At 37.4% G+C, this 18,463-nt stretch overlaps 1 protein-coding gene across 1 annotated transcript in view; it reads right to left on the bottom strand.

The window, feature by feature from the left end:
- The window catches only part of LOC136848098 (uncharacterized), a 170,962-nt gene that overhangs the window by 87,786 nt on the left and 64,713 nt on the right, over window positions 1-18,463 (bottom strand). Inside the window, exons 3-4 of the mRNA XM_067120300.1 lie at window positions 8,974-9,423; window positions 7,539-7,942 (exon numbers count right to left, since the gene is read on the bottom strand). Of these exons, the coding sequence (XP_066976401.1) occupies window positions 7,539-7,942; window positions 8,974-9,081 (512 nt within the window). The 5' untranslated portion in view covers window positions 9,082-9,423. The remainder of the gene's footprint in view (window positions 1-7,538; window positions 7,943-8,973; window positions 9,424-18,463) is intronic.

Raw genomic sequence — 18,463 nt, 5'->3', positions numbered from 1 at the left:
GGGGAATGAATTATGTGTGAAATTGTTTATTCATATCAGCCACAAGCGTAAAAAAATTTTAATATTAGTGCAATAGCTGATTTTTTCTGAAAACCTCAAACAAACAAATAAACAAATAGATTCTGATAAACAAAAGAACTTCCATTGTAAGTTTCTCTCTGGCCCGTTCCGGCAATAAAAGCGCTTTTATCGTCCTGGGAACTCTCCCCACCATTAAACAATAGACCCAAGAAATGTTTTCCCGGTTCGATACTGCAGCCACGCTAACTATAACCCCAGATATTGTTCCGCCGTGTAATAACCGTATGTGAATAGGTATTCAGTAACTATAAACTCTTCGGTGTATTTATTTTCACATTTAATGTACAATTGTTTGTTGAACTATAAAGGTGTAGATAGGATTGTATGAGTGCCTTGGGCTTTCAGTATGTCGTATTGAGCAATTTCACCTAGGTCGTGAATAAGGAGTGTACTATTCTTGTGGCGTTTACATTGAACAGCCACCTTAACTTAGACAAATGTACGCGCATTACTTCGGGTAGTTCTGGAGCAAAACTATGGGATTCTGAAATTTAGCAACATCACAGAGATACGCCTGAAATTCGACTCTGTGAACTGAATGTTTCTTGTATGCTACGTCAGGTAAGTTTGTTTAATCAAGACACTTCATTTTGTGCTAACAACTACTTTGCTTGTCGACTATACAATGCAGGTATACTTATGAATATATTGCATATGGAGAAAAAAAAAAAAGGGAAAGTTGGTTGTGTGAACTATGTAGGTCGTGAACATGCTACAAGCTTGCATAACAGGAAGCCTATTTAAAAAAAAATAGGTTTTGGGAGAAGGGAATAACAAGAAAATCGAGAGAAAGAAACCAACTTGGAACGTAAAGTGGAAACGCTAACCGAAGAAGCATAAATGCGAGACGGTGAGCTTTGAATTTCTTAATCCAAGTTAACAGAAGGTTATATGATACGGGCCCCTCCTATACGGCATCGTAATGCCAGGCATGATAAGTTCATAATTCGTGGTTTCACAATAACCATAAATCATATTACTTCCGGGTTATGACTAGAATTCATTTACCAGACTGCCTGTCTGGAAGGGATGCAGACTGCGATATTGGATTTGAGCATGATTTGCTTTTAATCCTCCTCAAATTAAGATTAGCTTCCGGAAAGTACAGTAATTACTTTTAAAGCCGTCGTATGCGTCCACGTTTTCAAGGGATGTATTTAAATTCCTCTCTTAACTGAGCGCGATAGATATCAATTATCCGTACAGCATCAGAATGTCGAACCACTTGGTAGTCGAAATAATATTGCATTTACGCGGGTTTGTCCCACTGGCCTTTTCAGAATGCCCGGACATGGACAGTCCTTCCAAGAAAATACAGAAAACTTCTAAGATATTATTAACATAATTGTATTTTTAACACTCTCTCTCTCTCTCTCTCTCTCTCTCTCTCTCTCTCTCTCTCTCTCTCTCTCTCTCTCTCTCTCTGATGGCTTCTTGGGCTACTTTGTGACCCAGTACCGCTCGCATCTGATTCATTGTCTGTTGCAAGTTTCACCGTCAAATGTCATGAATTTCCACCCTTCTCTCGTGTCCGGGGTTGTGGCCTGCGTGAGGGGTTAGGTTCGTTGCCCTACGGAGGAAAACTAGTCTTCCGTGTCCTGGAGGTAGTTTTCTGTCGTCTTTGCAAAATCTCGAACCGCCTTCCTTTAACACCAATGTTCACCCTCTTTCGACTTAACTTTGGAAAGCCTTCACCACTTTGTGTGAGTATTTAACTGGTTGCCCTCCAGTCTAATATGCATGAGTCTTTAGTGCTTGAAAAAGACCCTATATTTTCGTTTTGTTCAGGAGAAACCAACCGCATTTTCTCCATTTGGGAGTTTGTGGTAGCCCTCAAAATTTACATGTAGAAGTAGTCATTGAACAGTAGTGATCATGTTTATCAGAACGTAATGGGATATATTCTGAGAGTCGGTGTAGAATATTTATCTTCATTTTATTTTTATTTTAATGGTTTTTGTGTTTCTCATCGCTTTGCCCTGGTTTGTGTTTATGTGATGTGGGCATTTCGGTCTGTAAAGGCTTAATTAACAAGTTACTGGTATTTTCATTTTTTGTGCGAATGTGTACATATTACGAGTGATAGTAGTAGTAGTAATGGTAGTTGTAGTCTTAGTAGTAATAGCAGTAATGATGGTGAACTATATTTCCCTGAGCTGAGATTGGTTATCTTTTGTAATTTAGTATGGAATCAGAATGATAAACCTAATCCGAACAGGATCATTTTGCTCGCAAAGTGTCGGAAATTTTTCAGGAAACTGAAGCACAATGACGAGACCTCGCCGGTGATATGAGGTTATCGCTGTTAAAAAAAATCGCCGAAGAAATTTTTCTTTATTTCTGCAGATGATAAAGAATGCCATTTTTCTTATCTTAATAGACCTCCTTTTCAAAATGGTGATTACGGAACATTAATCTGATGAATGATGGAACTGAGGAACAGCCATTCTTTCGGAAGGAGGGTCGCTCTATTGCCATCATTCTTAACTTTTCACAACTTTTGTTTGTGCACTCATACGGTGATATCTTGTTAATTTGCTGTTTTTTTTTTTTTTAGTTAAGTATTTATCCATGTATTTTGTCTATATGATGTTCTTTATCACTTCTGGGTATTATGCTTTCATGAAAGCTTGCTTAGCTAGTTCACTGAGTTTGTGGGTTTTTCTATATGAATGCTCTGATAATAATAATAATAATAATAATAATAATAATAATAATAATAATAATAATAATAATAATAATAATTAACGCATTTTTCCTTCAGACCGGAATGACATAGTCATCCTCATTGATGTCTACTTCTTTTAGGTAAGTTTTTGATTGAATTGTTGATTTACATAAAACACGGACACCGCAACAGTAAAGATCCTTTAAAATGAGATGCTCCTTAACGCTAGTCCCATAACGTTATTGTTATATGGAAATAAGGAAGGCTTGATACTGTTAATAGAGGCACGTTCCTAGGTAGCTCAAACCTGCCTCATGAAAAACCAGGAAATACGGAGGAAGAAAGTTCTGTAGTCGAGAGAGTGATGACATGATAGACCTGTAGAACAAACAGGGGAAGCTTAGCCTTGCAATAACCTCGTTCTGAGGTCACGAGTTACAGAGTGAAAAGTGAAGTGACGCCTGAATAAATGAGAACGTATCAAGTTACGCTGGAGATATCGTCAAAAGAGGTTTGATGAAACCTCCCAGCGTTTTCTATTATTATTTCTTGAGGGAAATAGTGTACATTTTCTCGGTAGTGAGGCGCAGTTTGCAATTTCCTGTCGCTGATGCAATAGCGGAATGAAATGATGAAAAGATGAAATATAAAGACTCTTCTTGAATTAGTTTTTCTCAGTTTGATTAATAAAAAGTTTTAAAATCCTCTTCCCCAACATGAAATTAAAGTCATTCCAAAAGAGAAACGCATTTACATATATATCATCTTGGTGTATTTCAATGACGATATATATTTTTGTGACGTCAAAGTATAAAAACTATTCAGAAATTGTACAGCTTATTCTCTTAATTTTCGTACTTATTTCATCATACGTTTATTAATCTGTGGCATCTTATTCATCTATCTTCGAGGCCAGATGAGAAGATATAATCACTCTAAGGAATGCAGTCATCGGAAATATAAGAGGAAATGTTAGAATTATTTTCAGGCATTTGTTTTCAAGTTGCTTCGCATAACTTAAACCTGCAAGCAGTAATAGAGTGTGATGGGCTTCTTGAAAATCAGCGTGTGTTTATTAAAATGCCGTGCCATCATGAACTCGTGACATTTCAATTCAGCGTGATTCATAGATGCAACTTTTCGAAACGAAAAAGTATCTGGGACTTTTCCAGAGTCTTCAGGGTAACTTATGGATCTTGTAATATGATTAATCACGGAAGACCTTCTCAAGATTAATCCGCCTTTGATAAGAAGTTGGAAGAACGATTTCCTGGTTTTGTTAAACTACAGTAAAACTTGATGGTCTGTATAATTTTCGCGGCCGTGGATAATGAATTGAGTTCTTGAGGAAATGACACCCGAGGAAGGTTAATTGACCAAGCATTCATCACCGTCACCGTCGCCATACGTTTACGGTAATTATAAAATTTATAATAGTGATGATTATATTTCGAACCTCATATATTTCCATAACCCCCTTATCCTGATCATCACACTTTAATGATGGTGTTGTAATCCATGACGACGATAACAAGAGTTTCGTCTCCAGAATGGGTCCCAAATTTCGTTTCAACGTCATTATCACCAGCATCATGGTGATAATGACGATGTTGATGGTAATAAAACCTGTGATGAAAATAACTTCATATATTCCCCAGGCTACATCATCATTATAATTATTATGCTTAAGTAATGATAAAAATGATGATGATGAATATAGTTTTACTCAGCAGGAGTTCTGTGTAGTTCCAGTATATTATTTCTTACAAAGTCACTCTTCCAATTAGGGCTCAGTATTTGGGGTTATTGTAAAACTCAACGTCCCCTAATGATGCTAAACTCAGTGACAGAGATAATGACAACGGCAGTTTTACGTCTTTATGCTAACACTTCATTTGTTAACTTGCCTTTAGCCCTTAGACATCAAATCTCTCTCTCTCTCTCTCTCTCTCTCTCTCTCTCTCTCTCTCTCTCTCTCTCTCTCTTTTATGTGACTTTTTCGAATATTGTCTTTGGCTTTGCCCAGTCTGATAATCCTTCTGCAATCTCTTTTTCTTTCCATTGTCTTCTTTTTTTCCCTTGTCCCTCTTTTCGACTTGTTTTTTCTTGTCTTCCTCTTTACCCATCATCATTATCTGTTTTGCCATCTGATCTTGTTCATTTTAATCTGCACCCAACATGGATTCTTTATCGGTGATTCTCTTGCTTCTTAATACGAAGCAGAAAGCTAATTTTTTCTGTCATAGACCTACAAGAGGTTTCCTACTAAACTTAGCATTAGAAAAATAGACTGTTGTAGAGTTTTTTTTTAAGACTGTATGTAGATTTTGACGAAATCATCAAAGTTACTGATGCAAAGGTCATGCTTTGCGAGCAAGGTTTGCGTCGTCGAGCATCATGCCGGCAAACTGTTTGCAGAGATTGCCCGAGTGGAAAAGTGAAAACATTAGTCAGGTTAGCAGGGTCAAGTATTTGTGTTCGCATTTTTGGCTTTTGACCAGTTGCACATCACGACTTCAATTTTATATCAATAAAGAAATGTCGTAGGACCCCTGGTGCGAAGTTTGTGGGTAGGATGCTAAAGAACGCCAGATGGTTCGTAACCATCTTTGATGAAGCACAAGTTAAGTATACCTTAGTTTTACCAGACCACTGAGCTGATTAACAGCTCTCCTAGGGCTGGCCCGAACGATTAGACTTATTTTACGTGGCTAAGAACCAACTGGTTACTTAGCAACGGGGCCTACAGCTTATTGTGGAATCCAAACCACATTATAGCGAGAAATGAATTTCTATCACCAGAAATAAATTCCTCTAACTCTTCATCAGTCGGCCGGGGAATCGAACTCCGGTTTAGCGAGTGCCAGCCCACAGCTATACCGACTCACCCAACGAAGAGCTAAATAGAAACTTAATTGTTACATGACAGACTTGTGAGATCCAGAGCTGTCGCCGAGACCCTTATGCCATCCTCACTTCAAAACAAAAATCTACATGACATACCGAGACTCTCAGGAAACAGATCCAGCGCTTCTGATTCAAGAGATTTTTTATGCATTTTTCAGAAGATACTTTATGTCCTTGTCAGAACTGTAATTACTAATACATGTAAGGCATCGCAAGCTTTCTAACCACATGTATTTGAAACCTCTTCCTAATTTGTACATAGAATTTTTAAACGTTCCCCAGGCGTGAGAAAATACATCTGACTGCATATAGACATCCCTCTGTTTTCCTCGTATGTTAAATCCTACTTTTCCGCTCGCAAGAGTTCTTGGCCTGTCAGAGATTTTGTGTCAATAAATTAGAATACCTTGAACTTGTCTCTTATTCGCGCCCCGTTATAGACTAAAAAAGCTTCATCAGATCGTTATTCGTGCACTGATATCGGTATGTATCACTGATTGGTAGAGATTTATAATGTCCGTAAATTGTAAACTTTGCATTCACTGAAATAATGATCAGCGATTATTCCCCCGTTGTCTCTTCATCGCCATCAATTATGTTACACAAAGGTTCATTGCGTAACGTAAAGGAGAAGGGAATGGTAAACGTTTCATTATTTTTCTTTTCGTCATTGCGCATTTCTTCTTCATAGAAATAAATACTTTAATTCTTCAAACTTTCATAAAAGCTAGCGTTTCTTCTCTTAGGAATTTTGTGAGAAATCTATGCCGTGCAATCAGTGCGAACTAACGCGCAGTTTATAGTAAATTTGCATTTTAGGGTTCATCCCTAAAACGCTAATTGCAAGGTGAGCAGTAGGCTCAATAAAACAGTGAATGGGTAAGAAAATAATTACGTAAGAAGACACCAAAATAAGGAATCTTACTGGTCAATACGCATAATGACAGGAAGACTGAGTGAAAATTCTAACAATGAACGCCAAGAACCCTGCAATGCAAATTTACCGTAAATTTGCATTGTAGGTTTCTTGGCGTTCATTGTTTATAATTTTCATACCGATTTCCTGTCATTATATTTATTGACTTGTACGATTCCTTACTCTGATCTCTCTTCTCATATAATTATTTACGTATCCTATCATTGTTTTATTGATCCTATTTCTCATCTCGAGTATATTTGTGAGATGTGCGTATATATCAAGTTATGTGACTTTCTTTGTGGCTATTCAGGTGCGCTGTGCGTTGTCCATGCCATTGTTTTTTTTGCTTTCAAAGTTAACATCATGGTTTTGATTCAGAGATGTAAGGTTATTCCCAATGAGACAGAGGATTTTAAGACCACAAGTAAGGACTATAACGTTCTCTCTCTCTCTCTCTCTCTCTCTCTCTCTCTCTCTCTCTCTCTCTCTCTCTCTCTCTCTCTCTCGCGTTCGATTCTCCGGCCGGCCGATGAAGAATTAGAGGAATTTATTTCTGGTTATAGAAATTCATTTCTCGGTATAATGCGGTTTGGATTCCACAATAAGCTGCAAGTCTCGTTGCTAGGTAACCAATTAGTTCTTAGCCACGTAAAATAAGTCTATTCCTTCGGGCCAGCACTGGGAGAGCTGTTAATCAGCTCAGTGGTCTAGTTAAACTAAGGTATATAACTTTCTCTCTCTCTCTCTCTTCTCTCTCTCTCTCTCTCTCTCTCTCTCTCTCTCTCTCTCTCTCTCTCTCTCTATATATATATATATATATATATATATATATATATATATATATATATATATATAATGTGATTGTGTGTATGTGATTGTGTGTATGTCTAACCTATTTCTCTCCCGCTCTCTTATTTACTCCCCACACCAAATACACAACGACACACCTTCCCCCTCACTCACCTCCTGCCGAAGGCTAAGACGAGGATAACGGTGATGTTTCCCACCAGACTGAGCACAGCTGCCAGGGAGTAGATGAAGATGAGGAAGGCCTGCATGTCCTTCGACACGGCCTCCAGACTCGGGAAGACCGGAGAGAGTCCCAGATTGAGCAGCGTCAAGTTGAGTCTCTTGGCTCGCCCTTCGAGTGTCAGGTTGTCGTCTGGCAGTTCCAGCAGCGGTCTGGATGATGAGGACGACGTCGGTACCGGGTTGAAAGTGTTCGGGATCGTGCCATTGAAGCTCTCGAACGTTCTCAAAGGTGGGAAAGAGTCCCCCAGGGGCACTCCAGTGACGTCACCGTACATGAAGCCTTCGTTGCGATCGTAATTCATCTTGCTGCGCAAGTCAGACAGCCAATTCATTAACTGCAAGAAAAATTCTGTTATCATCGCACTGCATGAAACAAAAACAAACAAAAAACGTTTAAAGATTAAAAAAACATATTTTTTATAGTTTGCTGTTTCTTTTTTTTTTTAAATTAAGATTTTGTTAACACATGACCATGAATTTTGCAATAAATTAACTTTCCTAACTGCCAAAAATTAATGAGTTCCTGAAACTTACACCAGACCTTAGGAGTCAAGTGAGGCACAACTCAGGGTCACATTGAGGTTCGTTGAAAAGGTATACAATAATTTAGTCATAGACTCAAACGAAACAATATTTGCAGAAAAGCCTACAACATATTTATATTTTCCCGTAATCGACGTTCGTTTACGAATTCCTTGGCATCATACAATTTTAGTCATGAAATCTTGTAACTTTTGTTTACATGAATCCCCAAATAACCCAATTTCACGAACGTCCCCAAGAAGTATATTCCTATGAATACTCAAGCAACCTAAAGATTTATTCAGTCATTTTCACGGAGAATGAGTTTACAATTATATTCAGTCATTTAAGAACGTGCATGGTTTAACGATTTATTCCGTCATTTTCACTGAGAATGAGCTTACGATTATATTCAGTCAGTTAAGAACGTACATGTTTTAACTTCATGTTAAAACATCCATGTTTTAACTTCATATTTGCAATGTATGGCTAGAAATCAAAGTACCAATTGATTTTATAAACTGAATCGCTTCTTAACGAAAGTTACAAGCATTCATGACTTAGAATATATTTTGACAAAGATTTATATTCTCGATCCTGAAGAATGTTGCGCCGTATGCATTTTTTAGAAACTTGCCTCTTTATATCGGTTTTATAAGAATCACTGTTTCCCTCCGTTCTTGTACAAATTCTCAGCAACCATTAATGGCATTCGTAAGTTAACATTAACCTACACGATTTCATAAAGTAGAAACAACTTGCATCACGTCAGTCACTTGTATGGCTCTTTTGAACCAATAAGTCTTCTCATAAAGATAAAAAAAACAAATAGATAAGAACTAACCTTGTCGATATTCTGACTGGACTTTTCAGACCCATCCGAGGTCAGAAGCGACAGGAATAAACTTTGAAGCTGAGAAGTAACCTCGGGACTGGCTTTGGCCCTCTGCATCGTCGGGGTGCCATGAGGTCTCCCAGGTCAAGCATAATGATCGCAGATGGCACTACTCGAAAGACGTCATATCGGTCTAGGGAGTTTGGATACTTCGATGAAGGGCTTCGTTCAGTTGCAGTCGCGATCGTGGGCACTTTTATAACAGGCCTCGTTCTATTGCAGCAACCGTCACGGGAGCTTTTATGAAAGGCTCGTTCTGTTGCACCAAGAATCACGGGCGCTTTCACGACGCTTTTATCAACGGTCTCGTTCAGTTGCGGCGGCAGTCACGGACTCTTTAGTGTCTGTTGTCTTTGCCCTTCATGCGTTATTTTCCATCGGGTAGTCGTTCCTATCGCTCTGAAAAGAGGTGAAATACAGGTGATTTTCTAGGTTGTTTCCCTGTAAAGACGTAGTATCTCTTTTTATAACTCAGTATCGGAAGAAACATGGTGCGTAGTTGGTTATTCCTTACTTAAAATATTACGTTTCACATGATTTCCTACTTTTATTCGTTCATTTTCGAAAGACAGTTATGAAAAAATTTTGCAAAAAGTAAACATGACAAAGTATAGCAACAAAATTACGGAATGGTATACAGTACATGTGCACATGGTACGTATGTGGTTTATGCAAATCAAAATAATGAATTAAATGTTAGATTAGTGTTGCCCTTCCATTATTTCCAATTCGTTTGCTCCTTCTCAGGAAAACTGTGTCCGTAAAAAAGAAATTCAGAGACGTTCTTTTTTCTCTGCTCAGAAATGTTGCGTTGCAGGTTTGCTTAATGTGTGTGTGTTTAAATAGCCTGTGTAAACTGGTAAACATCGTTGTGAGGGAATTGATCCGCTGTCAGTGTGGAAAAAGCTAGAGCTTTTCTCGCATTGCCGAGGAAGCTAGTTCTCCTTTTTCTCGTAGATTTCTATTCAAGACGATTTCTGGATTCAGTGAACACACGGAACTCCATACATAACCTTTGACCTTTTAATAATTATGATTTCAGAGCTCTTAATTATATTTATAATCATAAAAAGGTGATATTTAAACCCACTTGAAGGATCGGCAGCAAAACATGTTTAAAAAAAAATCAAACCTAAGGAAGAAATATTAGATATGAGATGGGTCTCCAATTAGAGGCGTGACTTCAAAAAAGATTTCGGTAGCCCTACGCTTTCATTAAGGAATGAATCTAAAACAAAGAGGAATTTCCAGCCTTAACTTCAAAAAGAATGCTGCCTTTTGACTATATAATGAGCTAGGGGAGGCTTTCGTGGTAATTGCGTGATCGGAAAATTTTAAGAAAGACCAATTGTATGAGCGGTGATGAAAAAGAGTTATGAGTAAAACTGACGCGTCCTTGGGATAAATTAAGAAGGGATTTACTGCCTGTGGTAATGCTTTTGAAGGGATATAAGTGTACAGGTAAAAATGCTGAGGAAATCTTTGAGATATTCTGAAGGAGAATGTAAATGACCTGTTGGAAATATTTGAATACTAATGAAAGGGATCTTAGGAGCATTTCTGGTCGGCTCAGTGAGCCCTGTTAAAGCCTTTGTCCTAAAATCTATATTCAATTCAATTCAATTCTAATCCCCCAATTAGAAGAATCTTCTCCATCTTTTTTCCCCCCTTTTTCACATTCTATTCTGTAGAATATAATGTTTACAAGGATGCTGGAAGGAATATGTATCACCCTGTGGAATACGTTCGTTCGTTAATTATCTGGTTGTCCAGAGATTTATGAATGGGTTAAAGGAAATCGCTGTTTAATTACGAGAATGGTTTCTGTGTCAATCAAAGGAACTGGGTGTGTCCGTATAAGACTAAACCACTCGGCAATAACTTCATCAGTCTTTTTCTCTGTAGAATTAAACAAGAATAGATCTCTCTCTCTCTCTCTCTCTCTCTCTCTCTCTCTCTCTCTCTCTCTCTCTCCTTGTTAAATACGTTTCGTGTTTCACTGATAGACACTCCGATTGCAAACAGACTTAACATGTAATACTAATAACTGTGGGCTTGGCTCTTTCACTTTTGTAGGAACATCATCCGCTCTCCGGGAGTTTTCCTGAAATTATTGTAAATAAATCTCGTATTACACGCTCTCATTGTTATATTGGAGGTAGTAATTGTATCGAGCTGTTGAAAAAGTATATTTACAACATATCGTAGGTTAAAATGTGAAATAATGGAAAGTTTTATGTCCACGTTAACATGAAATGGTATTGTTTCAATAGATCATTTATCTTTCAAATGTTTTATGTAAGTTGTACTCATCCTCTATTATGATGACAGTACGAACATTTTTCTGTGTTGTAAAATATGCAGAGGATATTTGCATTCACTGTATAATTGATCTCAGAATTGTATAAATCATTCTTGTTGATCTCTTTCCTTGTGTCTTTCCGAAAGAAAAATGGGTGCTCTCTCTCTCTCTCTCTCTCTCTCTCTCTCTCTCTCTCTCTCTCTCTCTCTCTCTCTCTCTCTCTCTCTCTCTCTCCACACGCAAACACAACAATTGGCCTGTATGCCTTTATTTTTTTTTTTTTTTTTGCATCACTGTTCGTGGTCCCTCTCGTATAGCATTCGTTTCTGACAGAGAATCCTATTGCTTTAGCTTCGGATTGTTTAAGGATTGCGCGTATGTTGCCTCTGTCGATTTTGAAGATATTAAGATATTAAGTTACCTTCAACTTTAATCGTGTGTAAATATCTCTCTCTCTCTCTCTCTCTCTCTCTCTCTCTCTCTCTCTCTCTCTCTCTCTCTCTCTGCGACGTCTAATAACTCCTTCCTGACGATAATAAACGTGGTTTGTGTTACACTGGTATAATTGCATTGTAATTCTGTCTGATTCCATGTCAAAGACCCAGACTGGGGTTTGATACAAGAATTTAATCAAAACGAATTCAGAAATAAAGTGATGTTAATCTTTTGCTTTCGTGTTCTGTTTTTTTAAGTTTTCACTGCAAATTTATGTACACTCTTAAATATTGTGTATTGACTGAATACCCACTGACTGGAAATCAAATATAATGATTTGTTTGTTTCATTTTTATGGCTCAGACATTACGGATTAAAATTCTGCTCCCAATGGCGGAATCGACTCCATGAAGCTAACAACTAATGTCGTGTCTGTTGTCTCCTTGTTGGGTGCTCCGCGCTCAGAGGTCCACAACTGGCCTCGTACTCCACCCTTCCACACTTATGCGCCACTTTTTTGTTATTGAAGGAAATCTCAGTGGAAGTTGAAAAGAAGCAGAAATGTGATAGGGAGATGACTAAGGAGTTTCTGAAGTGATGCAAATATCAGGGAAGGGAAATTTCAACCTGGTTTTAGAAGGTTACGTGGGGGAAGTTTTCCAAGCTTTTTCATTGATGTAAGATTAATAGGATTTTGGAAGAATTTTCAGATAATTATTTCCTAATTGTATTTATATCTGGAGTTATATATCTGAGAAATTTTGCTTTTGTATCTGGTTTTATTTGGTTTTTACAATACTGCAATACTTCGCTTAATGTAGATTGTAGAGTATATAGGATTTTTTTGTATCTTCTATTCATTGTTTGCTATTTATAATATTACAATATTCGGTCTAATGCAGATTATTTGGTAAATCGAGCGCGTCAAGAAATTGGAAGACATTCTCAGTCTTTTGCAATTGTAGGGGAACTCAGTGGCTTAGGAAGGACGAAATCCTTGGTAATGAGGAGAAAAAAACACGTTCCTCTTTAAGGGGGATAAGAGGATTACGGCAGACTTGTGACTATAGAATCCGCTCTCCGTTTCTTCCTCGCTTGTAATGTTGTAGGACACGAATAAAGATGTCACCTATTCCCGAGGTAAGGTTTCGTATTATAAGAACAGCTTCGGGGATGCTGCTTGATACCACAATTCCAGGAGCTTGCAGGAGTTGCAACCTTTTGCTTGCAACAAAGGATGAGAAATGGGGCCCCTGCTCTCTCTCTCTCTCTCTCTCTCTCTCTCTCTCTCTCTCTCTCTCTCTCTCTCTCTCTCTCTCTCTCTCTCAAAACAGTTCAGGATGGTGGAACTGTGAGCTACGGAACTTGTGCTGAAGGAGTTTGAATTATTCGTCTCGTTGCCAAAAAAAAAAAAAAAAAAAAAAAAACAGTGAAAGATAATTGAAGAAGAAATAAGTTAAAATCAGCATGTACAGTTATCGATAAAGAGATGAATATAGGGTTTAGGTGCTAACCGTCAGACTGTGTTTATATTTAATTTTCTTTTTTGCAATTTGTGCTATCTCTCTTTTTATTCATATTACTCTAAATCTCCGCCTATCTATTCACCCGTCTGTCGAATGTTTACACATTTGCAAATGTATTCCCGGACAGCTTAAGGACCGAACCTTACTTGTAAATTTCCAAAAGTCATTTCCGTCAATTGAAGTCTCTACACCCTTACTTTCTTAGCTCTTTACTTGCTAAATGCAAAAGCAGTCTGATCTAGTGCCCTTTTGAAGGCAATGGATGTCTTGAAGAATAAATTAATGCCATAGAGGAAAGTTCCTTTTAGTGCTGTACCCCACAGGTGCGTGATACTGCTGGTGTACGAAAGGGTGACGATTCAAGTAGAGCCTCTGTTTATAGGCAGCATTGCCTGTTCAGTAGCCAAGCCTCTGTCATAACCGGGCCTAACGACGAGGCACTGTTCCCAATGATCTCGCTTCTCCAATTGCTAATTGATAATTTTTTCAAACCAATGTTGAGCCTGTGTTTTGCACCATATATGGCCAAATTTGTTCTTACTCGGATGCAGGATTTAAGTTGTGCGGGTTCGTTAAGATAATATCAAGCAAACAATTTTGGCTACTTTATCCAGCAAAGGATGACGAGAAGCTTATTAAAGTGTCCGGAAGTTGCGTTTGGGTGACAGTGACACCCCCCCGTTGAAGTTTACTGGCGGCAAAAATTACAATTCATAATGACTGAGTTACTCAAAAAAGAGGATTTTCTATAAGTACGGTATTCCAATAAAGGGAATTTAGGAAGTGGATGCTCCTATGAAATGGGGTATTTCAATGAAATATGCCTTTAAAGAAACTTAGAAATTTTAGTAACCGATGTTTCAGCGAAGTTGGATATCCCAAAAAATCAAATAATAAAACAAAATGAAGTGTTCGCAGTCTTTCTCTTCTTCTTCTTCTTCTTCTTCTTCTTCTTCTTCTTCTTCTTTTCTTCTTCTTCTTCTTCTTCTTCTTCTTCTTCTTCCCTTCTCCTTCTTCTTTTTCTAATCTGTAGTCGGATCGCAAAAGCGAAAGATGTTTCGTCGAAGGGAAAATGTATATATAGGTTTCCGGTGAAAGAAGATTCTTCTATGAAATCGGATATCTTATTTCTTGTAGCCACTCTCCGTGACCGACTTGGAGGAAAGGTAATTTTGGAAAGGCAAACAGTGATGCTCTAAGAATAATTATATATATATATATATATATATATATATATATATATATATATATATATATATATATATATATATATATATATATATATATATATATATATATATATATATATAGGTATATGCACACATACACACACACACACACACACACACACACACACACAACAAACATTAAGCTACAAATGTCGTTTAATATCCAATTCGCGCTACTTCGGGAATATCACCGCAGGGGAATGATAAGTGATAAATGGTTTGGTACCTAAGTGACTTGAACACTCGACAGTAAAACCAACGACTTCCAAAAGTACCAATGGGCTATCATGGTTGGGGTTGGTTGATGCCGACGCTAAGTACGTCCCCGCTTTTGACTGGTATGGGTACGTCAGATTCGGCATTAACTGGTACCTCTTTTGATCGCCTAATGGTTAGCGACGTCGGCTGGAAGTCGGTTGTACTGTTGAGTGTTCAAGTCACTTAGGTATTAAACCATTTATCACTTATAATTCCCCTTCGGCGATATTCCCGAAGCAGCGCGAATTGGGTAGCTTAATGTTTGTATTTAAAGCTTAATGATTTGTAAATAAATCATATATGATATATATAAAAAAATATATATATATATATATATATATATATATATATATATATATATATATATATAATGTATTGTATATATATATATATATATAAATTTTATATATATATATATATGTATGTATGTATATATAAATAATATGTACGTAAATATACATACATAAAACAATTACTTTATTTCTCTGCGGTATCAACCTCTTTTTCCAAAAATAAAAAGGCCTACGTTTCTCATCCAAGAATAACAACAGTAATGATTTATGTTGACCGAAAAATTGATGAATTGTTTTTATATCACTCATAGAATTGGGTTCATTGATGCAGAGAATCTTATTGTCGTTTTGCTGAGCCAGAAAGTAAATAATTCACTCATTGTTAGAGTCGACAGTAGATCATAAAAACTCTCTCTCTCTCTCTCATAACAATGTATTGTTTTATATCGCATCTGACAAGAATTTTCTCTCTCTCTCTCTCTCTCTCTCTCTCTCTCTCTCTCTCTCTCTCTCTCTCTCTCTCTCTCTCTCTCTCTCGTTAATGGATCTCAATTAGAAGTGGCGTGTGTTCCCGTTCTCCAGCTAATTATTAACGAAGTAGCCCCCTGCCGATAGTTTCATGTTATTGACAAATTTATGAAATGGTGAATGAGGTCAATATTTCTGGAGCTTTTACCTCATTACGTGTTTGTCGTCTCTCGTTACGGTCTTGGCAAGTTAATAAAGGAAACTGGGCAGAAATAACAGATGGAAATAAAGCTTTAATTTTTATATGTGAGTTTTTTGTTCGTCTCCTGCTTTCTCGTGTTCTTATTCTTGATTCTTCTTCTTCTTCTTCTTCTTCTTCTTCTTCTTCTTCTTCTTCTTCTTCTTCTTCTTCTTCTTCTTCTTCCCAGCAGAAACTCCTACTCTTATTGATCTTTCTACAGAATTACATTCGTCCGTTATGCTCCCCAAAGAACGTTGGTAACTTTCTCACTTTCATATACTGCTTTTAACCTGGTATTACTGTGGTGACTGTCCCATTTATCCAGGTATTACTGTGCTGACTGTCCTTTTTATCCAGGTATTACTATAGTGACTCCCCCATTTATCCATGTATTACTGTTCTGCTGTCCGTTTATCCAAGTATTACTGTGCTGACTGTCCATTTTATCCATATATTACTGTGGTGACTGTCCCTTTTATCCAAGTATTTTAATACTGTGGCTATTGTCCATTTTATCCAGATATTACTATGATGACTGTCCCCTTTATCCATGTATTTCTGTGGTGGCTGTCCCATTTATCCAGGTATTACTGTGCTGACTATCCCTTTTATCCAGGTGGTATTACTGTGGTGACTGTCCCATTTATCCAGATGTTACTGTGCTGTCTGTCCCTTTTATCCAGGGATTACTATGCTGACTGTCCCTTTTATCCAGGTATTACTGTGTTGACTGTCCCTTTTATCCAGGTATTACTGTGTTGACTGTCCCTTTTATCCAGGTATTACTGTGGTTACTTTCCATTTTATTCAGATATTACTATGGTGACTGTCCCATTTACCCCCCACTAAACCTAATTACACACCCCACCCACTTAACTGAAACACCCCCACTAAACCTAAGCACACCTCCCACTAAACCTAAACACACCCTCAACTAAACCTAGACATAACCCCTGCTAAACCTAAACACACACCCCCACTAAACCCTAAACACAAACCTTGATCCAGAATTATTAATCATAGGAAAGAAAATAATTTTCAATAATATATTTCTGTGGTATTGAGTAAATTAAATTTGGTATGATAAACCCATACAGTTTTACTTAACACATTTTAGATATTTAATCTACAGGCAGCACCAGACCCGTTTCAGGGAAAGGGAAGGGGGATGGGGGAAGGGGAAGGGGGGGTACGAGTTTGAAATCTACCTACCCTATTACCTAAGTTGGGTCAAATGATGGCCGCGTGCCAAATTTTGTCTAGATCGGTCAAGCGGTTCGGATTTCTATATCGCACAAAGTTGCAAACATACACATATACAAACACTCACTTTTATAAAAAATATATATACATATATATAATATATATATATATATATATATATATATATATATATATATATATATATATATATATATATATGTTTGTGTGTGTGTGTGTGTATAGGAGACAAATTATTTTTATTTAAAGACAGAACTAATTTCAGATCTCCAGCCTGTCATCTCAGCCTCACATGCGGTCAGGAAGATTGAGTGAGTGCCTGATTGGGTGACTCCAGGGAAAAGATGGAAAATGGGAGGCAAGGCTTCAGAAAATTGTATTGAAGTAGAGCGTGAAGGATAAAAGGAAATGGAAGAAATTAGGTTAGAAAGAGAAGGGGGAAATTCTGTTTGAAGTTGAAAAACTGCGACAGGAAGTGGGAGCGAGCGGTGTGAAAAGAAGAATTAAGAAATCAAAATGGAAAAATACGAAGAATGCTACAAACGGCTGACAGCAACCAAGACAGGAGTATAAGGGGAACGAAATGGGCAATAAGAGGAATAAAAGACTAATTTACGAAATTAGGAAAAGGGGAAAACTCGAAGAATACTAAATAAAGAAATAATTAAAACACAAAGGATTAAGAAGGGTGCGAAACGTCCATTAAGAGAAGTGAAAGATTAAGAAACACAAGACAGCGATAAAATTTAAAAAAGGAAAAAGGGTAGCAGTGGAAGAATCGGGAAGCAGGTCTTATGACCAAGCGGTGCGTTCATGAGACGATGTATAATCATTCCCACCGGTTATTTTAGGCCATTTAAATATCCTCATGAATATTGTACGAGAGCCAAAGGAGAGAAACACAAGAGAGTTTTTTTTTTTTTTTTTTTTTTAGGTTGGGCCATTTTCCTAATGGATTTGCACCCTTTGCCTGAGATTCTGTTTGCTTGTTTTCTTGGAAATCGTGTAAAATTAGTATTCCCGCATTTTAACCGTATTAATTAAAGTCATGTTATTGTGTCCCTTTGAGTTTTTGTTGCGTAACTATATTTAAAGGAAAGACCGCTTGTGCAGCATGTCCAGATATAGCTCAGGCTTAATGGATACCGTAAAAATGTAGTAAGGAAAAGAAAAAGTAGGACTCAGTAAATAGGGAAGATAGTGAAATTCATGCATATCTGAGGCAAAAAAAAAAAAAAGCAGTCGCCGACCTTAGCTCTCCAGTACTTCAGTCAACTTTTATTCAACCTGTTTTGGCGTCGTCTCTGCTGAAAGTTACCGATGTGTGTTAATTGGTGTGTTTTACTGCAGTGTGGATGTACCCAAAGACTACGATGTCTGTTAAGTAAATGTGGGAGGAAAAAACTGCGATGTCTGCTAAGTAAACGTGAGAGGATTTTGCCTGACAAAAGAAGCAGTTTCTTTCC

This window comes from Macrobrachium rosenbergii, chromosome 18 (genome assembly GCF_040412425.1).
Source record: "Macrobrachium rosenbergii isolate ZJJX-2024 chromosome 18, ASM4041242v1, whole genome shotgun sequence".
Classification (NCBI taxonomy): domain Eukaryota; kingdom Metazoa; phylum Arthropoda; class Malacostraca; order Decapoda; family Palaemonidae; genus Macrobrachium; species Macrobrachium rosenbergii.
Note: the sequence above shows the minus strand (reverse complement) of the source record. Positions and strands in the feature narration are given on the sequence as shown.